The sequence below is a fragment of the Bactrocera tryoni genome, unplaced genomic scaffold, assembly GCF_016617805.1.
Source record: "Bactrocera tryoni isolate S06 unplaced genomic scaffold, CSIRO_BtryS06_freeze2 scaffold_25, whole genome shotgun sequence".
In the NCBI taxonomy this organism is placed as follows: Eukaryota; Metazoa; Arthropoda; class Insecta; order Diptera; family Tephritidae; genus Bactrocera; species Bactrocera tryoni.
In genome coordinates this window covers 26,607,021-26,631,708 of record NW_024395977.1, presented here as the reverse complement: position 1 = coordinate 26,631,708, position 24,688 = coordinate 26,607,021, and the positions used below count along the sequence as shown (strand labels likewise).

Here is a 24,688-nt window from a genome sequence, read left to right as displayed (position 1 = left end):
ATGTGGTTTGATGCCTGATCATTTACACGAATTTTTGACTGATCAGCATACCGCGAGAAACTGACAATTCCAGCGGTCCTGGCGGATGTTGTTGATTTGGATTTGGCTCCAACAGCTACTGAATATTCATCTTACCGGCCTGACTCATCAGATATGGACGTTGATGAAGATCTTGTGTTCAAAACACCGAATGCAGAAAAGCCAATTGTTATTAAGCGCGGCCCGTATACGAAAAGACTTGATACCCCCAATTATGCTATGATGTGCTACAGATTTGGTGTGTCAGACAGAGTTGCTGCGTGTTTGGCTACGGCACTTTTTAAAGATATAGATTTCAAAGACGACAATGGGGAACTTATTATTGTGGACAAATGTAAAGTAGCGCGAGAGAAGAAAAAAATCAGGGATTCTGTGCTTCAAAAACAATGCGGAGATTCCAGCGTGCTGGCATTCTCATTTGATGGCTGAAAAGATGAATCATTGACAATGGAGAAGGTTAATCATAAGCTTCACCCAAAAGTGGTTAAAGAATCTCACATCGTGGTTGTGCGAGAACCTAAAACCGAACTCTTGGGTCATTTAACACTCAATGCTGAGGACGCTGGTACAAAACAAAAGCTGCTATATGACTTCTTTGTTAAAAAGAACTTAGCTCTTTTCGATCTGGTTGGTATTTGCTGCGACGGTGAAGTCAGCAATACTGGCACGGAAAACGGCATACTACGACGGTTTGAAGTACTGTTAGACAGACCATTGCACTGGTTTGTTTGCTTGTTACATTTTAATGAGGTACCTTTTCGCCACTTATTTTGCGCGCTAGAAAAATCAACTACAAGTGGACCGCGAACTGACAGTGGAGCTCTGACAAAATTAATGGAAACCTGTGAACAGATTTAGGTAAGCAATGAATTAGTACTTTAATAAAGATCTCTATTTTTGGTTCTAAATAAGTAACTTGTTCTTTTTGTAGGTTGTACCCGACTTTCAGCGTATTTTGCTGGGGAATATGCCTCCTTCCTTGTCGTCAGAACAGGAAAAAACTCTTTCAACGGACGTTAAGTATTTGTATCGGATAGCCAACGCTATTCATATTGGTTCCTGTCCAGAAGATTTAGGCAACGTGAAACCTGGACCTATCGTTCACTCTCGTTGGTTAACCAAAGCTAGTAGACTTCTGCGATTGTACGTCACAACAAATTCACCATCCGAAAATTTAAGAATTAAGCAACGTTTGTCATGAAAGTTTACGTACCTATGTACTTTAATGTTAAGTATTACAACTCGGTAATATATGGCAGTTCACTCTTATGTAAATATATTTATTCAACGCAATATTTACCACAAAATCTGCGCGAAATTGTAAATAATGTTGTTCAAAATAACTCATATTTTGCACATTCAGAAAATGTTCTACTAACAATGCTTTTTGATGCCAGAAAGGAAGTGCGCCAGAGGGCTTTAAAAAAAATTTTGTACTATCGTGAAAAACTTTACGACCCAACAAAATTAAGAGCTTACAAAAAACCAACTATAAATTTTGACTGCACTGATTATGTTGAGATGATAAACTTAGATAATAATAGCATTTTGTCGGAGCCGCCCTTCACTGCAAACATACCCTATGACCATTTGCTCGAATACATAGAATTTGACAATCCTCCACTTCCGGATCCACAAATTCCTCCACATATTCAAGGAACCGAGCGCTTTGTGCAACTGCTGACTAGCGTTTCACGTCGAACTATAGAAAAAAATCGCGATGATGTTATGGCAGTCACGGTTGCAAGTCGAAACGCAACATCTAGGATGGACAGCAAACAAGACCTTAAAACTAATTAATTCTGAACTTTGGAAGTATATTATATTTTGTTTGGCGCTTAACAGTTAAGTTTTTGCTTTATATATAGATATAAAATGATATTGTTAACTGCAATACGATTTCGCGGAAGATGAAAGCTATTAAAGTTTGAATTTTATTTATTATTATTTTAATTTTTATGGGTGGATAGGTAACATATACACACACCGACCACAGCGGCCAACGACCATACCTCGCTGAATACATCGGTTCTCGTCCGATTTCATTTCATTTGTTGAAAAAAAAAAAACAAAATTAAAAGTTTCTCGTTAAAAACCGGAGGCTCCGTTTTGATTTTAGAGCCATGGTTTCTTGGGCAAATTTTCTTAGAATTCATCGTAGTTTACGATTTTGATAACCGCTTGGTGCATTTTTTTTGTTCCATACAAATTGACCCACGCTAATGTACATACATATGTATGATAACAAACGGATTTATATTTACGATAATCCGTTTGAACGGTACAAACCGAGAAAAATTTAATTATATATGTATATCATCTATATACATAAAACAGTAAAAAAAAAAATTATATATTATTTGCCTACTTGATTACCCCAGTGTTACGAACACACGTAACAAGCTAATTTAACAACAATTTAATTTCAAGTATCCACTTGCAAGATTTTCCGCAATACTCTTCTCTTCCTCAAAACAGTAAGCAGTATACCTAAAATAATAAAAACGGCACAATAAAAAGGCTTAAAGTGAAATAAAAGAAATAATAAATTCGAACATACATACATACATACATATTAACTAGTAATAACTCGATTTATATTATACGAAGCATAAAGAGATGAACACTTGCGCATGGTGAACTCTCTTTTGGATCGTATCGCGCCTACAACAACGGAAGAACGTAAAAACACAACAAGCAATAAAATTACTTGAATATATGTACCATAGCGCATTACATACAGACCAGGCACATATACAAAGGGTATTGACGCCTGTAACTACGAAAGTGCATACGAGGACATTCGAATAAGTCCGCAACCAAAAAAAAAAAAAAGGGTTTATATACAGATATATAAATACACATATATATATTACAATATATCAATTATATTATACGAGGGCATTCGAATAAGTCCGCAAACAAAAAAAAAAGTGTATAAACATATCGAGCCCTAACCGCCAAACAGACGTAAGCGCCAAAAAACAAATTATACAGGGGAAGATTTTTTTTAAAATCTTTGGTTCAGGAAGAAGTAGTGCAGTGGAATTGAGTATGTATGCACTGCTACTTCTTAACTATGGCTATGTTCGTAAATGCATCATGACTTGCAGCATAAGCAACAGTAGCAACACTGCAAGTTTGACGTTTGATACTTCTTATACAATTTTTGACAATTTGCAGATACATTTGTTTGCATTTTTGAACGCATATAATACTAAAATGGAAATTTTGCTGAATCTAACACTAGGCGAAATTCGTGAGCAAAGAAATGATAGATTTTCTTTAAATTTAAGAAAAAGAAGGGTATTGAAATCAAAAAGAAAAATTTGTAGGTACAAATGTTTGTCTTTTAAAAGACAAAGTATTTATAGAACAAACTTTCAAGATTTTTAAGAAACAGTTTAAAATTTTAAATTATATTGAAGCTTCGAGCATTAAATGTACATCTAATGTAATACTCTTTTGCGCTATCTTACACAATTTTATCATAAATAAGGGAGGTTATTTTGAACATATTAACGATGCAATAACACATGCTGATATGGAAACCAACAATGAAATCGAAGGAATTCAAGATGCCCCCATTCGCCGTGTTGATTCAGATGATATCAATGGAATCGATAGAAGAAACTATTTTACCACTCTGTTTTCATCATAAAAAATTTACTTTACCTCACCTTCCTTTATTTGAAAAATTTTTTTATTACTTTTCTGATGAACTTCATTTTAATTTTTATTGTTTTCATTTACATTTTTAACTTCGGTCACAACTTTCTTCCACAATACATTTTTTTTCCTTCTACCCGATTTAAACTCGTCCTCCATATTTAACCGTACTCTTAGCAATAACTGTGTCTCCGCATTACTGAGATTTTCACTAAAGATTTAAAAATAATTATTTATACAATTATTATTAACATAATTTAAATAAATTTCAATACAAAAATTAAAATAAAACAGTTTTGCACTTACTTTTCGTCAGACATCGTAGTTAAATGCAGTAAACAATTTTTTGATAGAAGTTATGAGTGACAGCTGACAACACTTCTGTTTTTTCGAACGCTTGATTATTGCAGTGCTGCAATATTGGCATTTCTGAACGTTCTGTTTGTTATGCAATCGTCATGATGCGCGTCATGATGCATTTACGAACATAGCCTATACATTGTGTTTATTTTTTTATATATTTCCAAGCTAACGGGTATTAATGTCGCTTACGTCTTTTTTGCTGTCATGCTGGATAGCTACTAATTTATGTTTTGGCGGTTACGCCCAATGATATTAGTAAAAAAAACTTTGTTCTGTTTTTAATTTTTCAAATTTTTTCGTGTAATAAAAAATTATCCTTAAATTCATTAGTGTCAATAAAAAATAAAATTAATATGAAAATACTTTAGAGTACAGAATTAATTTTAACTGCAAACTTATATAAATAATAATAGTTTTAAACTTTAAATGAATAGTTTTAAAAATAATTGGCTTTCTAGAAATTACTAATTGTCTTCTTGATCAGTTTCAGGTAGAACATCTTTAATAATTTCATCGTATTTTAAATTTAAAAATTCGCTGTGAAATCTTGTAGGTATTGTGTTTTTATTACATAGTGTTTTTAGATCTTTGTATTTTTTTGAAGAAATTTTTAATAAATTATCATATAAACGTAGAGGTCCATTTTCTATTAAAGAATTATTTCGTCTTGATCTTGCAATGGAGTTAAGATCGTATTCTTCAATTTTGGAATCGCCAAAATATCCGTACTTAAGTTTCATGATAGGATTATTTTTTTCTAACGAAGCAGAACGTAATTTTGGAAAAGAGATTTTAATTGAAGTGGGAAACATAGTTTGAGAAAATGTTTTCCAATCTTTGAAATCAGAATTATTCATAATAACGCATTTATAATTTTCGGGATTAGTTCTTGCGTTTGAAATCATGGTATACCATTCACTAGGGGCCCAAATAGTTTTATCGCGAGTAAATGCCTCAATAGTGCTGTGTATAGAGTCAACTGGCATCATAGTATGCCCAGGTAACAAATACGTAATTTGTATGTTGTGTATAAAATTCGAAATTGTAAGAAAATATACTAATGTGGAAAGCATAGCTTTTCAATTTCATTACATCCTCTTCTTCCGTCAGCTTCTCTCCACAAAAAACAATAACCATTTCTGGTGCCATTTTCATACACGCTTTCATTATAGTATGCATACTTTCGAGAATAAAATAATGTTATGCTTTTTCCATGGGGTGTATTTAAAACCTTTTGCAGATCAAAGCTAGCACATAGGAAGGACGAATTGGCTTTACTTTGTTTTTGATCCTCTAAAAAGATTTCTTTACACTTATCTTTGTTTCTTATGTGTGTTTGGTATTCTTCAGTTTGCTCTAAATTGTTTTGTGTTGCGCTGTCCAGGTTTTTGTAATTTTCACAAGGTACGCATTTGTCTTTTTTAGGCAAGTGAAAACCGATATGAATACTATTTGTAAAAACATTTCGGAAGACTCTTAAGGATAATAGTGACGACTCCTGGTTAATAGTATTTATGTGCTTGGTATAGCAATCATATAATCCTTTTATATTGCGAAATTCTTGAGGAAGATACAGCTTGTTACTTTTATTACAATAATGCGAGGGAACTACTGGCAATTGTTCAATAAATGATTTTAAAAGTGCAACCTTGGACTCGTCAGACTTTTTTAAGGCGTAGATTTTTTGAAGTTATACTTCTTATACGAGTTTGGAAAAGGTTGCGATAGATTCAGGTTGCGCAACCTTGCTCAATATGAATCTACGCAACCTTGTCTGCGAAGATGTTCGAGCAGCAAGTGAAGCGCTGACAATCGGCTATCGTTTGTTCGTTTCTTTCGGCACAGCTCGGCTTTTCTACCAACAACACAATGTTGCCATGCTTATGCTGTTGTTGTTTTTGTAGAACAATGTTTCAATTTTTGGTTGGTGACATATTCAATTAAAAATAAATTTTGTTGGGATTCGTACCTACGTGCTCGTCGTAACTTTTCAAGCGCTTACCACCAACACCACCCTTGACACTTGAATTGCGTTGCCCTAATTATGGTTTGGTTATGCACGAGCGAAATATACAATGGATCGCCGATTGTTACCTCTTTCCTTGCTGCTGCTGCGCATATGTATGTTTGTATGCTTGTTCATTATTGAAGTTATACTCCTTTTTCTTTCCTTTGTCTTTCATTTCTGCGAATTCTCAACTATTTTATGTGCCCTTTTATTGAAATACCCTGCGTTGGCCGTTGAAAAATTATGGCTATACTTTACAGGATTATTTCTGTAGTTAGTCTTCATTTACATTTTTTGGAAATCGACCCGCGATGACGAGGTATGTATATCGTTTTATCTGACAGCGTGAGGTTTAAGAAGTTCATTTCTAATTTTGTCTTGTGGCATAATAAAAATGATGTTTCTTCGAAAATCGTTCGCTTACAACGGATAAAACGACTTCTGAGTGGTGATTTTAATGAATAAATTTCTTTTGGTTGAAATGCTCTGCGTCTTCAAAGAAATTAATGACCTTTAGAAATATGCATACTTGCATTATTTCGTTGTCATTTCCATATTCGTAGCAATAGAATTTCTATGGCATAAGTAAAGTAATGGCCGCCGATTGTCACCCCTTGCCGCTGTAGCAGCTCAGCCTACAAACATGCGTAAATACGTACACGTACGTATGATCGTGAATACATATCGACGCAGATTTTTGCGAGAAGCACCAGAAAGTTGTGCAATTTATGATTTTTAGCTTTTGCCATCGTCACGAAAAGACGACTTGTTGGCAAAGGCATGCTCGGGGAGATAATAAATTTATAAAATGTGAATTTAAGTTTTCTAGTTTCTTTCATACAAAATGATGTGCATTTCTTGGAATATCACTAAGAAGTATAACTTCATCCGCGCGTAGGGACTCCACGCACCTTTTTTTTCCCCCTCACTAAAACTTTTCAAACCACTCGCATTGTTTCTAGCCAATATTAACTTTTTTCCGATATGTGAAGCGTTTTCAGCATAAACTGTTGGCACACTTTGATAGTATTATCATTATAATTAATGGCATAATTATACGTATATTGCCTTCTGTTACTATCACCTCTTCGTCTTTGGACGGATAACCGTGTTATACACGAAAGGAGCCAGTCTTTTTGTCTAATTTTGTTGCCGAAGCCCCAAAAATGTTCATTTATTGCTAACCGATCTGACTCGGTGAACTTATCATCACAAAGATTTCCACACTTTTTATTTATACAAGGATTCGGCTGAACACTAGTATCACGTTGTTTTTTATTTTGTAATCTCTTAGGTAATATTCTTTTGTTTCTGTAACCTCTTTTGCCCACACATATCTCTTCTTCAATATCATTTTCGGATTCTGTTTGTGAATAAGTTTTTTGCTCAGAAGAATGATTAGAATCAGTATCGCTGTATGAAACAAAACCATTTTTGAATGCAATCTGAAACAAAGTATTACAACACCAAAACATAAAATGAAATTTATCGAAATATATTCACAAAAACAAACCAATGCACTTACCACTTGTTGACACAATTCCATATTGCACAATCACTGATAAAAAGTAAAATATTTTGCGATTTTGCCGCTAATCAAAACTTATATGTTGAATCGAAAAACGACGTAAGCACCACTTCGTTGTAACAAAATATGTAAACAAACGAAATATGTACATGCGTCGAAATCAGAGACGGGCAAATGAAATGTTTGGATGTATTGGTAACCGCGAGCGTAAAGTGGCTACCATTTTTTTTTTTTTTTGTTTTTTTATAGTAGGGGGAAGCATCGAAAGCCGGAGTGCGGAACTTTAATCCACTAAACCTAACCTACTCCCAACTCAAGACTCTCCCACGGGACCACCGATTAAGTATTACTTCGTGGGAGGGACAGGACATTTAAGTCTCATCTATTGTGCGGACTGACGGACGCCTAATTTGTTCAAAAAGTCTCAGTTGTGTCATTATGGATGCTGACGCTTCGCTGACAGCTTTCCATTTATCAGTCGACTGACACATGAGTATCGTTAAATTATTGACTGTAAAACTACCACCGAGTGTGGTTTTTAGCTTTTCCCTTGTATTCTAAAATCGAGGGCAATATAATAGTACATGTTCCGAGTCTTCTATATACTCTGTACACGTCGGACAGTTCGGACTAATGTCATTGTGGAATCTGAAAAGGTAGCTTCTAAAGCATCCATGTCCACTAAGTATTTGGGTCAGATGGTAATCTAGATCCCCATGTCGTCTCTCTATCCACGAGTGGATGTCCGGTATAAGTCGATGAGTCCAACGCCCTTTGGTTGAGGAATTCCACCGCTCCTGCCACATTTTAATGCTCTTGTTTCTCTCATCTGTCCTTGCCGATACTGTTTTAGGCGTTGATAGCTGATATATACGCTCGAGTTCGTCTCCCTGGATGTCAATAGGCGGCATGCTGGCTAATACTTCAGCAGCGTCGGTTGATATAGTCCGGAAAGCACTTATTACCCGAATTGCAGAAAGCCTATGCACTGTAATTATTTGTTTAGCATAAGATTTTATATCCATTGCCTGTATCCATACTGGTGCTGCATAAAGTATTACAGAACTCATTGCCTTCGCTATTAAGAATCTCCGGCTGGAACGCACACAGCCTCTATTGGTCATCATTCTTGATAGGGCATTATAAATTTTGTTTGCCTTCGCGGAAGAATACTCCAGGTGTTCTTTAAATTTTAATTTGGAATCCAATATTACTTCCAGATACTTCAGTTGCGGCTGCGCAGTAATCTCGCATTCCCCTATGGTGAGCTCTATTCGTTCTTCTAACTTCCTAGTGCTTATGAGTAAAACTTCTGTTTTTTCCTCCGCCAGTTTCAGACTCACAGAAGAGAACCATTGGCGTAGGCCATTTAAGCACTCGTTACATTTATTTTTCAGGTCGGCTAAATGTTTGGCCACTGCTACGACCATGAGATCATCCGCATAAGCTACTAGTTTAACGTCTGCTGGTTGCTGTCTTCTTAGCACCCCGTCATACATAAGGTTCCATAATAGTGGGCCTAACACTGACCCTTGGGGTACTCCACTCGAGATAGAGTAGCTCTTGGTGCCTTCGTCCGTACCAAAAATCAGCCTTCTGTTTTTAAAATAGCTCATTATTATGTTTATGAGGTATTCAGGGGCCCGTATTTCATCCAGGGCTTTGATTATGTCTGCCCATTTTGCCGAGTTGAACGCATTCTTGACATCCAGGGTAATCAGCGCGCAGTACTTTTTTGTGCCACCTTTCCATCTTTTGCCACTTACTGCACATTTCGCAGTATCGACGACTTCTCGTAGTGCGTCAATAGTGGATCTCTTTCTTATAAAGCCGTATTGTCTCTCTGATAATCCGCCGGCCTTTTGGATTGCTAACTCCAAGCGGTTTCGTATTATATTTTCGTACACTTTACCCATTGTATCGAGCATACACAGAGGTCGGTACGATGAAGGTTCTTCAGGTGGTTTCTTTGGTTTTGGGAGCAGAACCAAACGCTGTACTTTCCAAGAGTCGGGAAATACCTCTTCCTTTATACAAGATACCCATTGTATCGAGCATACACAGAGGTCGGTACGATGAAGGTTCTTCAGGTGGTTTCTTTGGTTTTGGGAGCAGAACCAAACGCTGTACTTTCCAAGAGTCGGGAAATACCTCTTCCTTTATACAAGCGTTGTACATTTTAGCGAATACTAGAGGTTTTGAGCTTATGGCTTCCTTCAGAGCTCTGTTTGGTATGCCATCCAATCCAGGCGCTTTGGTGTTTGTGGCTACCATGGGACAAAGAACATTTGCAGTCAGTTGATTAACAAACAACAGCGAAGCAGCATCGTGCGCCGCTTGCTTGTTTTATGATACTATTTATGCGCGTACCTATATGTGTTTGTTCAAAATGAATGACAAATATTGCTTTATGATTTCCGATGCCTTGGTAATATGCAATGTCTATTGTGTAATATGTGTGTAAAGGGGACCCGGGCATATAATTTTAGGAGGCACTATAATACCTTCCATAAGTACTTTGAGAAATATGAGGGTATTGAGAGAAATAATTCTTCACAATTTCAACTTTATCTTAAAATTTCCGCTAACTAGTTTGCTAGTAAAAGTAGTCAACTCCCAATTCACCTCACCAAAGGTATCTGAAATTATAATATTTTATCTATGATTTATTGATTTATGATATTTATCAAAAAAACTAAAATCGATAATCATGGTGCTTACGTCTTTTTGGCGGTTAGGGCTCGATATATACATATATATATATACACACATACAAAATATACAATATATTAAACATTTCTTAAATACTGCGTAACACGACATACGCGTATTTCAATAAAATAATCGTTAATTCGGAAATAAAAACTCTTATTTACGTAAAAGAGTTTTCGGGTTTTCACATTCATCTGAACTTATACTAAGAAATTCACTTTTATTAATCTATTGATTGCTACTAAATGAGCACCGACTCTAAAGATTCTAAATCTACTCAATTTTTAAAAATTCCGAAAATGATTTCTGATGACAAAAGTTCAAGTACACCTGCAGAAGCTACACGCTCGAAACAAGGTGCTACAAAGCAAAAAAGGGGGAAAGATATTTCTTACGCTAAATTCATTTCTGAGAGTGACAGCCTAATAAGATACTGCACTCGATTTTCATCTTCACCGATTCAAGATAACTCTGAATCGGTGCTAGAAATCAAAAATCAAAATATTGACAATTTCTGGACACGTCTCCAATCTGCATATGACGCGATAGTAGAAACTGACGACTCAGATCTACCCGAAAATTTCAAATCCTCGGCTTACGCCAAATATGAAAATTGCCTTGACCAATATGAAGAGACAAAAGCTATGATCTCCGATCATTTGAAATTAATTAAAGCAATTGCACCTACTCCACAACCGAGAGTAGAGCTGCCACAAATTCAAAGCCAAGAGGCGAGTTCAGGCATTCACCTTAAAGTGCCAGCATGCGATACAGAAACATTTCACGGAGGTTATGAACAATGGCCGTCCTTCCGGGACATGTTTACGGCCGTGTACATAAACCATCCTAAATTATCACTAGCGCAAAAATTGTATCACCTCAGATACAAAACCAAAGGTAAGGCAGGCGTAATAGTCAAACAGTTCGCATTAAATGACTGCAATTTCAATTTGGCTTGGGAAGCTCTAAAAGAACGATACGAGAATAAAAGAATATTGGTCGACCAAAAAGTCACCATATTGATGAACTTACCAAAAAATTAAGAAAGAAACAAGTGAAGAGTTCATAAAACTTCAATGCACTGTTTCAAATTGTTTGTCGGTTCTATCGACACAGAATATTCCCACAGACAATTGGGACCCCATACTGGTAAACATATGCTCCGCGGCATTACCAGAAAAATCGTTGCTTTTGTGGGAGCAATCGCTCTCATCGAGAAGAAAATGCCCAACGTGGCAACAGATGAAAGCGATGAAAGATTTCTTAACTACCCAATACGAAATTGCGGAAAGGGTAGATAAAAAGACGGTCAGAACCAAAAACGTTCAACACGACCTAAATCGAAGTTTCATTAGACCCCAAGCTAGTAACAGCAACAGTTTAAACAGAAGCTTTTTTAAAAATCAATCGTTCACATCTAAACAAAATAAATTAACGTCATGCGAACTGTGTAAAGGAGGGCACAAGCTAAAATCTTGCGAAAAGTTTAAAAAACTTAATATCAATGAAAGGAACAACTTTGTCAGATCAAAAAGACTCTGTACAAACTGCTTGTCTCACTCACACAATCTCAATAATTGCGAAAGCAAATTTAACTGCGTATATTGCCACAAAAGGCATCATTCTATGTTGCACTTAAATAACTTTCCCAACACACCTCAAAGTAGCGCTTTCTCAAAAAGAGTCACGGGTTTAGTTGCAACCGCAACTCCCGAAACACAAAATCCCGAATTTTGCCAAGAGACACCATGCTGCTCCAAGGCATTAAAAACTCAAACGCTTCACAGCGAGATTCAAAGTATGGTACTACTACCAACAGCAGTCGTCTCCATCGAACACCGAGGAGAACTGTTTAAACTCAGGGCCTTAATAGACAAAGGATCACAAAGATCATTTATTGCGTCTAAGGCACAAAATAGGCTACAGCTGCCTTCAAAATTAGCCAATTTTGAAATTACGGGAATGGGCGGAAGAGTAGTTCAAAACTACAATAAAATCTGCCCCATTACCCTAATTTCCCCCCAACCGGATAAGCGCATTCAAGCAGATGCAATAGTCTTACCGCAACTCACGAACATGCTTCCAAGCTATCATATAAATAGCAAGCATTGGCAAAAGGTTACACACCTAAAGCTAGCAGATCCCAACTGCAACACCCCCGCTCAAATAGACCTTCTATTAGGCAGCAGGTGTTGAAAATTTTTCGAAAACACTTCTGGCGCAAAATACCATTTTCGGTTGGGTCCTAAGTGGCCTAGTTGCGGAACCAGTCACAACAATGACAACTCAAGTTGAGGAAATCTCAAACGAGTACCTCAATTCACAATTGAGAAAATTTTGGGAGTTAGAAGAACTTCCCCCCATTTCAATTACAACACCAGAAGATCAGTATTGTGAAGACTTTTACAAAGCCACAACTACTAGATCAGATAATGGTCGGTATGTCGTACGACTACCTCGAAAACAACAATTTCCAGACACACTCCCCTTAGGTCACTCTCGCACCTCTGCAATACAGCAGTTTCTGAGTATGGAAAAAAACCTACTTAGAAAAGGTGAGCTTAAACAACATTATGATGGAGTCTTAGAAGAATGCCTCCATTTAGATCACATGGAGGAAGTAAGCCCATGCGAAAAAATCATAAAAGGCAAATATCACTCATTCTACTTGCCACATCATGCAGTAGTAAAGCCTGACAAAAAAACATTAAGGTTAGAGTTGTCTTTAATGCCTCGAAATCCACTAGCTCGGGGAATTCCCTAAATGAAATTCTATTTACGGGACCCACACTCCAACCAGATTTAATGCTCCTCATATTAAATTGGCGTATATACAAATACGTATTCAATGGGGATGTCGAAAAGTGTATCGACAAATAATGGTACATAAGGATTGCCAAGATTTTCAGCGGATTATTTTCCGAAATTCTGCCAATAGTCCACTACGCGACTTTAAATTGAAAACAGTAACCTTTGGCGTAAACTGTGCCCCATACCTCGCCATTCGTACACTCCACGAACTGGCAGAAGACACAAAGTCAGAATTTCCTCTGGCAACACAAGTCTTAAAAACACAAACGTATGTAGACGATATACTGTCTCAGAGCCACAGCCTCTCACAAGCATACGAGTCCTTATCACAAGTGATAAAGGCCCTCAACACCGCAGGGTTTTCACTAAAAAAGATCACAGCTAATCACCCAAGTATCTTAAAAAATATATCAAACGATAACAAATTGGATACTAATTTCCTTATCTTTGAAAAGGAAAGTATAACAAAAACACTGGGCATCCAATGGAATGCGATATCGGACCAGTTCTCATACACGACAGAGTCCATAACCGCATTATCCGCCATAACAAAGAGGCAAATTATATCCTCAATGGCAAAACTTTTTGACCCCGCAGGATGGCTTGCCAATTATGATACAAGCAAACATCCTGATTCAAGAATTATGGCTAGACGGAACTGACTGGGACGAACAAGTGAAAACTCTTTGCTTAGAAAAATGGTCCCAGTTCGCTAATAATCTGACCGACATTTCGCATATACAAATTCCACGGTGGGTAAACTATTCCCCCGAATACAAAGTGGAGCTACACGGCTTCTGCGACGCCTCTGAAAAGGCATATTGTGCCACAATATATGTGCGTACACAAAGCGATGTCGCAACTACAAGCCACCTACTAGCGGCAAAAGCAAAAGTTGCGCCTATAAAAACGCTACTTCTCCCGCGACTTGAACTCTGTGGCGCTCTGCTACAAGCAAAACTAGCTTCAATGGTGCAGACCCACTTAAACATGGCGAAATACAAATTATATTTATGGTCCTATTCCGAGATAGTTCTAGCCTGGTTAGAAAAACCATCACATGCGTGGAAAACGTATATTTCTAACCGAACGTCTGAAATAATTAACCTAGTAGGATCAGCCACTTGGCGACACGTAGCCAGTGCTGACAATCCTGCTGATTTAGGTACAAGAGGATGCAAACCTCTGCATCTCGCCACCTCCACCCTCTGGTGGGGCAACATACTTGCCTCAGAAAGGTGAAAAATCGACACCTACCACACAATATTGGATGATAATGACATCCTTGAACGATTTTCATCGTTCCCCCGAGCCCTCAGAGTAGTCGCCTATATGCTCAAGTTCTTAGAGCGGCTTAAACTTAAAGTTAAAGGAGCAACTTGCCCCCAATGCGACACATTGACGCATCAAGACTTACAAAAGGCAAAGGTCGCTCATATCGCATCAACCCAAACGCGCTACTTTAGCCGCGACATGGGGTTACTAAGAGAATCGAAGCCAATTGACAAAAAGCGCTCACTCTTAGTACTTAACCCATTTATAGACACGAAAGGTCTGCTTCGTGCAAACGGCCGGCTTGCTAATTCCAGCCTTACGTATAACGAACGCCATCCCATAATAATACCAGAGAGGTCACCATTTGCCACCTTATTCATCAATTACGCCAAGAGTATTACATCCCACGTCTGAAGCCCCAAATCAAGAAATGTATATCATGTGCAAGATCTGCACTATGCATAAGCAAAAAATGCGAACGCAGATTATGGCACCACTTCCACCTGAACGCTGCACTTTCGCTCTGCCTTTCACCACACCAGGTGTCGATTTTGCTGGGCCTTTTCAAATAAAGGCGTCCATGCTAAGGTCTCTCACTCTCATGATAGGCTATGTGGCTGTCTTTGTATGATTCACGGCAAAGGCAGTACACCTAGAGCTATGCACTAATCTGACGACGGAGGCTTTTCTAGCGGCATTTGCTCGCTTCGTCGCTCGACGTGGCTTACCATCAAAACTCATGAGCGATAATGGCAAAACATTCATTAGAGCTTAACGAGCCACAGAAAAACAGTTTGTGGATTTCTTTAAACAAGTATCACCTGACATCGTACAAAAGTACGCCCCTCAAGGTATCAATTGGCAAGCGCTCCTCATATGGGTGGTTTATGGGAATCAGCTGTAAAGAGCTTCAAATCTTATTTCAAAAAGACAGCTGGCAGCTACAAGTTCAATTATGAAGAATTCACTACATTATTAACTAAAATCGAAGCCGTTCTCAACTCACGGCCCCTCACGGTTCTCTCGCAAGATCCCTCCGATTTCACAGCTCTAACTCCAGGGCATTTTCTAAAAGGAGCACCCATTCTGGCCACACCTGAGACAGGCGTGGAGTCGCTATCCTTGCTAAATAGATGGGAAAGAATTCAAATTCTCCATCATAATTTCAGTCGCCGATGGAAAGAAGACTATATCAAGGACCTCCACAAGTGGTACCGATGGAAAATTACAGAAAATGCGCCAAAGATTGGAGATTGTGTCCTGATACAGGACGAGTGTCTCCTCCTACCGAATGGCGTCTTGGCCGCATAGATAAGCCTTACCAAGGCTCCGACGGTATAAATTCGCGTAGTCGACCTCCGTACGCAATCAGGAAAATTAACAAGACCGCTCGTTAAGCTATGCTTTTTACCGACCGCCGATCGAAACGTAAACGATAAAACCATCCAATAAACCGGATAAAATAAATATTATAAAATAACAAACAAAACTACCTAATGGTCGATCAACTTGACGATCCACTTATGCCACAACGTGGCAGCCATACCCATATCCAATCTATGCAACAAATTTACAATTAAAATAACACTCTTCCATACAGATGAACATGGATGCTGACATGCCACTCGCTCCGATGCCAACCATTCGCTCGACTATCCACGTGCCACGGCAAGTGGCAGCTCCAGTTGCGGCGACCCAGTTGCGGCTGGCCCAGTTGCAGCTCCCCGAACCAACACATCCACGGGTCCTCGTAGTGAAACGCGAGCACGGCCGTCAACGCCCATATCAGCAGCAGAGCCGCAGCGCATCAGGTGCCCAATATGTCGTCGACCGCACCGGTTGATGCACTGCGCCATTTTTAAAGGTTTGCCACCACAGCAAAGGCTGCGCATCGTCCAGGCACACGGCCACTGCCTCAATTTTCTGGCACCTACCCACACTACCCAGGAGTGTACTTCGGGAAACCTGTGCCAGATATGTATGTAGCCTCACCACACCATGCTGCACCGAACCACCAGACACGACATCGGTCAACAATCTGGTAGCCACCACCGTAGTGCAGTACGACGATCGCCAATAAGCCGGGATGCACGATCACGTCGACAGCCAACCACTTCATCCTCCCGTATTCGGCGGCAACAGAACAGGACGTCGGCACGACGCCAGCAAACAAACGCCCCGTCCACGCCGCACCTCAGGCCTAAGCACCGTTGTAGCCACCCTCCAGCAGTTGCAATGACTTCTAGACTGAAATATTCGCTTAGGGGGGCCGGGATGGCTAAATGAGCTTTAGTCGCCTGGCCCACACAACACATAACCAACATCGAGCACCTAACCACAACAATAATCCCGAATCCAGAACACTCTACACTCACCGCATTAAAATATACGTCACTAGCACGCTTCATTCACCACACTCATCTCTACACCACCTACAATCCACATCACACATAACTACATTACCACTGCATTTTTCACCATAACCAAAAGGGAACAAAAGGGGCGGAGAAACAAGTTGGTCACTACTTCTTTTTGCGATCCGCTAACGATAGCAGTGCGATTAACCCCGAGCTCCAACATATTGTGCGAACATTAAGTTTATAATTCGAGTCAAAAATATAAAAATTGTACATAAAGTTCAATAAAATACATTTTTGTAAATTTCTGGCGGAATTGTGTGTTGCGAATTTTCTGACCGGTGAGTGCGAAGAAATTTGCCGAAAAATACACATACTGTACTCAAGAATTCGAATCTTTCTCAATTCAGAATTTAGTACTTCCGCTATGAGTCGCCCAGAGAAGGGTTAAATAAATTTAGGCAGGTCATATAATGCAATTTAGGATAGTATCTTGTTGTGATTTCCATAGTGTATTTGGTGAGAAGAGTGTCACTGTTGTATTTTCATTTTTTATTGCAGAGAATATTTTTCTAGCAAACGAGTGAAATTTTCAGGTTCTGCGGTTCCAAGGGGGGGCGCCCCGCCGCCTCCCCTCCCTGGATTCGCCACTGGCTAGTACTGAAATTGTGTCTAAATTCACACTTTGCCTGAATCTCGATTTGCATGAATACTTTTATTCATTCGTTACGCCTATTTTGCAGGGCATGTTTGAGCAATAGGATACAACATCTAAATATTTTTTTATACTATTTAAAATACCACTATTATACATGACAATATAAATCTCGTTTATCCTATTCATATTTAATTTTTTACAGGTATCATAAAGCCACCTGTAAGTGTGAGGAAATATCTGCATCACATATCGAATAATTTACGGTCAAATGATCATACCATTTTGAAATGTCCTGATAAAAGCGAACCAACATACCAGTTTATAAAACTCAACAAAACTAGGAATATTACGACTCAAAGTAATTTGGACACTGGATTTTCTACTAATAATATGAATGAGTATATAGAAATCCCCAGCTGGATAAATTCCATTGCAGGACAAGCATTTACAATATTAAGAGAAACATTCTTTTAATTAATCACACACATATTTCATTTTATATGTACAAGTATATTCTAGCTAGTTCAGTCCCCAGCTTTGGCTGTGAAAAAATTAAAAAATTTAAATTGAAGTTACATGAATCATATAAAGTATATTTATTAATCTTTAATTTGAAATTATTTATATATTATTACATATAACTTATTCAAATACTTGGATATATGTCTAATATAAATATAATATATAGTAATGCAAAAGGGGTAATCAGACCTCAATTAATATTTTTCAAAATAATGTGAACAAAAAGATACCCAATTTAAACTGTAAATAATACACTCACTTAGTCCCAATTAGAATTTTCCGTAAATGTGAATATTTTATAAATATCATCATTTTGACCAATAAATTAAATTACTTGATGTTGATGATAACAGATGTTTTGTTTTATACTTAAAATTGCAACTAATTTTCAGTTTCTGAAGTTTGTGTATTGTTGAATCCGGTATTATAAACAATCCGTGTTTCGTAGACGGTTTTCCTAAATATTTACAAAATCTTTTTAAAAATCCAATTTTGTTATATTTTGTACTATGTGGCTAAATGTGATAATCCTTCTCCTGTCGCACTCCAATACATCGCACCAACCATAAATGGATACCACCCATTATCAACAAAAGGGATCATTGTCTCTCCACGGATCTTTGTTTTCGTTTGGATATCAAAAACTACGCTTTATTTCGATCAGCATCGTCTCTTTGTCGCTGGCACCAAGCACATAAATAAATTAATTAAAATTTCAACGGTGTACAAAGGAATGCGCAATATTTTAAAAAGTTGAAAGCTTCGATTTTTAAAACAACACAACAGTATATAACAAAATTGAAAAAATGCACAGAGTAACAAAACTGCAGTTACCAAAAAATAAAGTCATACATATATGTATACTCGTATATAACAGGTCAACTGATACGTCCCTCCCTAGTAAAAAAACAGTTTTCAGTAGTACGCTGAGGCCTGCCAGGGTTTTAACGGGACGGAGACAGTTTCGACATTAGCCCGACAGCCATTTCTGATGGGTGTCACTCCATCATACTCAGGTGCCAGAATGCCGCCACCACAAGCCCAGGGTTCTAAGAGATCCAAAAAGTTTTCCTATTTTAAAAACCAGTCCGCTGCCAAAAGTCGTCTCAAGGAGTTGAAAGGCCGTGAATGCCGCGGGCCATTTAGCGTTACCCAGGATGCACCAGTGTGGAGGCGACCTGCACTACATCCCGTGGGATAAACCTTCTCACCATCGAATAAAAGGTTCTATAGAGCGTATTTTGTGAAAGATTAAAGCCCACCCTCAATAAACTGATTGGACCTTATGAATGTGGCTTAGACCTGGAAAATCAATCAAGTTTTAACACCGGCTCATGCTTTTGTAGAACCCCAGATATTTACCATTCGCAAAATTTTGGTACAAAAACCGTGAAAAAAGAATCTACACTAGGGTGGGTCGATTCCGGACTTTTTCGATTTGGGATTTCTAATAGTGCGGAAAAGTTGCCTTAGTACTTCCTGATTCCAATGCAACTTTTTGTTTTGAGATCGGATTACATCTTCAACCCCAACTCCGGCCTTGAAATATCGGAAATTCGCCTAAAATCGTGAAATTGTCTACCTAGCGCCTGAAATACTCATCTCATGGCAAAATGTATAAAACACAAGTTATTTGTCACGTCATTTGCTACCGAAATGATATATGCGATCATGGCCGTAGGACGAACCGTTCCCGAGATACGAGCGAAAATGCGGCGTCTCGTCCTCAGCTGATCCGGAAGGGGAGGTGACGTGGCCAAAGTAATGACAACCAGGTTCCGCTATAAGAGAAATATGTTCCTCTTTGACAGTGTCGCGGCAGTACTTTTCACCTTCGCTGACTTGTGTAAGTGTATTGTCTTTGCGGCCGTCAAAATACAGCCCATATACAGAGTCAATACTTTCGGTGTTTTGGAGCTTAACTCCAACACTTTTTTGTGCCCGACTAATCTTGCATTTGTCAGTGACAAAGCTAGCCTGATCCTCTGTTATCAAACCTGCTTTTTTGGCATCCAGAAAAGCAGATGAAACAATCAAGGCCGCTGCTCTATCACTTACTCCAAATCTTTGGGCAGCTAAAGCAGTGTGTTCTAATACTAGTGTGTTTTGTTTGGTTTTAAAGGATGGAAGAGAAAATACATCATCAGAGTCGTTTTTGGAAGAATCCATATGCGACGCACCTACATTGTTGTCGTCTGTTTGAGAGTCTGGCTGATCTGAATGGTCACGTGTTCTAGCTGATACTTTTCTGGTAAGTGTTGATGTTGAATGACGTTTTGAAAGCTTTTCTTTACGTTAATTTTTCTTTGTAATCTTTTTTGTTTCAGGTAGATCAACACTTCCAATGCGACCAATTCTTCTGGTTCTCTGGTCCAAGAGAAGTGGTTGTTCATTGATAGGAACTTTCCTTTCCTTTGGACAAGTGCAAGAAGAAAAATAAATGCATTTACAAGCAGCGATGTCAAATAATTTTCCGGCAGAAGACACAAAGTCGTCTCTTTTAGAGCTCAAACCTATTGGGTTCCTTAAAAACATTTATTTTTACATAAGAAGCAGAATGACGATGTCTCCTTTTTTTTATGTTCTCCAGAATGATAGCATTTTTGACACCTTGCGCAGTTTTTTTTCGGAGACTTATCATTCTTTTGTTTTTTTGATGGGCCAGCATCAGTATCACTAGTGTCAGGAATATTCTGGGATGACAGTTTGGAAAGCAGCGCCAAAGATAATTAGTTTCTTGGGCCTTTTTTTCGTTTTTCCAAATAGGGCTTTGCCAATGAAATTGCTAACTCATGCAGGAAACATTTACGTTTTGTGTGCTTTTGAGTTTGCTTCCAATTCGGATCAATATCGTTATACAAAATATACGAATTCAAAGCAGAAATATCGATTATGTTGGAAAATACCGCCATAGTCCAACGATTATTTTTACGTTTGCAAGAGTAACAACTCAACATTTTGTCAACCGTGTCTACGCCTCCCTTCGTTGAGTTATAAAAAGAGATGTTTCGGGCAACTTTTTCGACTCATTCTCAATATTAAGTGCGTGATGCAATGTGCTCATAACAACTGTACATTTCTTCTTATGACTGATATACGAAACGAGAGTGGTATCAGGAGTGAAAGCAAAAGTTGATTCATATCGTGGAACTTTCTTGCAATTCAGTAGCTTTGGAGGAATAGACCTTTTGTTTTTGCGCATAGTTCCAACCATTGTCATTTGCTTTTGTAATAATTTTTGGACAAGGCTGTGAGATGAAAAAAAGTTGTTCATGGTGACATTATGTCCTTTCAACCCATTAACTAAATCCAGAACGACTCGTTCTCCTTGATTCCTCTCAGTGTTTCCGGTTACGCCTTTCCCCAAGTATGGTTGTATTTTCCATACATAGCACGTGCGTGAATCAACAAGTAGCCAAAATTTCAAGCCGTATCTCTCGGATTTCGATGGAATATACTGGCGAAATTTACAATGACCATGAAATCCCGATAATTGTTCATCCACAGTAACGCAATCATTAGGATTGTAGAATATAGGAAGCTGTTCAGACCACTTTTCCCAAAGCTTTCTGATTGGTGCGAATTTGTCATAATTTCTTTGGCCACGTCGGGTGAGCACATCATCAAAACGAATGATTTTGTGGATATATAAAAATGTTCTCTCAGACATTATTGACCGAAATATAGGGCGCCCACAGTATTCCTCAAACAAATCATGCAAAGTTTCATTTTTGGATCTGATAAATATATACATAGTAAGAAGCATTTAAATTTTTTTTAAAGCTCTTCTATTGCAATACTTACTTATACACACCGGCTAGTAATAATATGCCTAAGTAGGCATGAAATAATTCCTCGTCAATTTCTAGGTGGTTGGATCCATGTAAATACTTTCCGTAGTTGTTCGAATTTTCAATCATAATTTTTGATAGTGAAGATGGAAAAAGTAGCAGAAATGAATCCCGAATGTTATTTACCCGGCTTGATGCAAATCCTGTTACACCTAAAAACCAAGTATCATAATTCTACAACAATTTGGTAAACAATTGTTACCAACCTGGGCGCAAATGGATAACATTTTCTCTCCCCAACCGACCAGTGGCGTAAGGCTCGCTACGCCAAGTAGTACCATCCTTTGCAATATACAATGGATCATCAACTGAACTACTGACGATAATGTCATCCGGTTCAGATAAACAGCTTTCAAACGAACTACTTTCAATTCCAGTATCAGGATCGGAAGCATCTTCATCTTCTTCACTCTCATCCAGTACCTCATTCACCATTTCTTCAAACGTCAAGAACCATGGACGAGCAATTTTTTCAAACGCGTACTAGTATTTAACAAAATAACTTAATATTCAAAAAAGAAGCACTTCACCTAATAAAACACAACACAAATATCAAAAATAGCGTCGCAAATGACGTGCACCGCAGCAAAAAACGTTGATACATAGCTCGAATTATGAAGTTTTTGAATTTCTCATGGCCTACTTACAAATTTTTTTCGAATTATGGCTTAAAATAATGACAATGCGAAAATAAACAAAGTCACATAGAAGGCGGTATCTAACTTTTTTCTTTCCACAAGTTACGGAACTACAAACATCGAAATGTATCATTTTTGATACAAAGGTCGATTAACGGTTAAGAGTCTGAAATTTCTTATGGTATGTGGTGAGCATTTGTACAACTCTGGTGTGTGAAACTATCGGAATAAATGACTTTTTGAAAGTAGTTTCAACCTTTTTTGCAACTATTTCTGTAACCTCTTTACTCCTAGGTTCATAGTTGTCGGCTCGGAGTCGTCCTATACAAAATCTTTCAAACTGATAACACAAAAGAACATCCTGGTAAGTAGGTAACTGGGACTCAGAGAGATTGTACGGATATATGCCAAACACAGGACATTTCTGTCTAAATTTAAATTTAGATACAGACATTTTGAGTTCTGTGTTCTGTTGAGAGAATATAAGTGATAGCACTCGGCGAAATCAACGACAAGAGTGAAGGAACTCGATGAAAAAAATATTTATGTGGAGATCAGTCCGAACGTGCGTATGGCTCAGGGAAATGAATGTAAGTGATAGAACTCGGCGAAATCACCGACAAGAGTGAAGGAACTCGATGAAAAAATACTTGTGTGGAGACCTATCCGAACGTGTCCTTTGGCGTAGGTGAACGAATGTGAGTGATAGCACTCGGCGAAATCCACGAGCCGATTTTCACCTTGCGCTGTGGCGCACCGCATTTTCGCTCGTATCTCGGGAACGGTTCGTCCCACGGCCATGATCATGTACTCCATTTCGCTAGCAAATGACGTGACAAATAACTTTTGTTTTATTCATTTTGCCATGAGATGAGTATTTCAGGCGCTAGGTAGACAATTTCACGATTTTAGGCGAATTTCCGAAATTTCCAGGCCGGAGTTGTGGTTGAAGATGCAATCCGATCTCAAAACAAAAAGTTGCATTGGAATCAGGAAGTGCTAAGGCAACCTTTCCGCACCATTAGAAATCCCGAATCGAAAAAAGTCCGGAATCGACCCACCCTAATCTACACGCACCACCTTTTTGTCAATTTCATAGCTGCTTTCGACAGCACGAAAAGGAGCTGCCTTTATACCGCGATATCTAAGTTCCAAAAGCTCTGTCAGAATCGGGAAGGATCTCTCCGAGCCGTTCGATACAAAACGATGTTTCATACAACTCCCTTTCGTGTGACTTCTTCAATCTACTCTTGGAGCAAATGCATAGTTCGAGCTGCAGAACTAAACAGAGATGGTACAATCATCTATAAGAGTGGGCAGCTGCTAGCGTACGCCGATGATATTGATATCATTGGCCTCAACAACCGCGCCGTTACTTCTGCTTCTTCCAGAATGGATAAAGAAGCGAATCAAATGGGTCTGGTGGTCAACGAGGGCAACACGAAATATCTCCTGCCATCAAACAAACAGTCGTCGCCCTCGCGACTAGGCTCCCACGTCACTGTTGACAGTCATAACTTCGAAGTCGTAGATAATTTTGTCTATCTTGGAACCAGCGTAAACACCACCAGCAATGTCAGCGTAGAAATCCAACGCAGGATAACTCTTGCCAACAGGTGCTACTTCGGACTGAGTAGGCAATTGAGAAGCAAAGTCCTCTCCCGACAAACAAAAACCAAACTCTATAAGTCACTCATAATTCCCGTCCTGCTATATGGTGCAGAGGCTTGGACGATGTCAACAACTGATGAGTTGACGTTGCGAGTTTTCGAGAGAAAAGTTCTGCGAAAGATATATGGTCCTTTGCGCATTGGCCACGGCGAATTTCACATTCGATGGAACGATGAGCTGTATGAGATATAGGACGACATTAACGTAGTCCAGTGAATTAAAAAACAGCTCGCTAGAAATCTCCAATTAGCGCCTCATTACAAAAAGAAGAAACGACTGGCGCGATGTTGTTAACTCGGCTATAACCACGTAAGTGGTGTCTACGCCAATAAATAACTTTTTCTTTGAGATGATATAAAAGGGCTTTATGGGTGCTGGTGTGAAAATTGGACGATGGGCGTGGCATCGCCAACTTTTTGGGGGAATATCACATATTTCGGGAACCGACTGAACGGTTTCAACTAAATTTATTACATAGTATTTTTCTCACAACACTATGTATCAGTGTGAAAATATGCGTAATTCCCACATAACACCATTTTATATTCTTTCACTTTCAGTACACAAAATAAGAAGTAATTAAGAT

At 38.4% G+C, this 24,688-nt stretch overlaps 1 protein-coding gene and 1 non-coding gene across 11 annotated transcripts in view; both read left to right on the top strand.

The window, feature by feature from the left end:
* Positions 1–18,296, top strand: part of LOC120780668 (inositol polyphosphate-5-phosphatase A) — a 530,962-nt gene extending 512,666 nt beyond the window's left edge. For 9 of the 10 annotated variants that reach the window (XM_040112928.1, XM_040112926.1, XM_040112933.1 and 6 more), the window contains one exon: positions 17,623–18,296. In XM_040112928.1, the coding sequence (XP_039968862.1) occupies positions 17,623–17,894 (272 nt within the window). In that variant the 3' untranslated portion in view covers positions 17,895–18,296. The remainder of the gene's footprint in view (positions 1–17,622) is intronic. The other variant, XM_040112937.1, reaches the window with a different exon arrangement.
* LOC120781047 lies at positions 6,323–6,529 on the top strand. Its single transcript, XR_005705997.1, has one exon. It is a non-coding gene; the product is annotated as a small nucleolar RNA U3 (small nucleolar RNA).
* Positions 18,297–24,688: the final 6,392 nt, after the last annotated feature.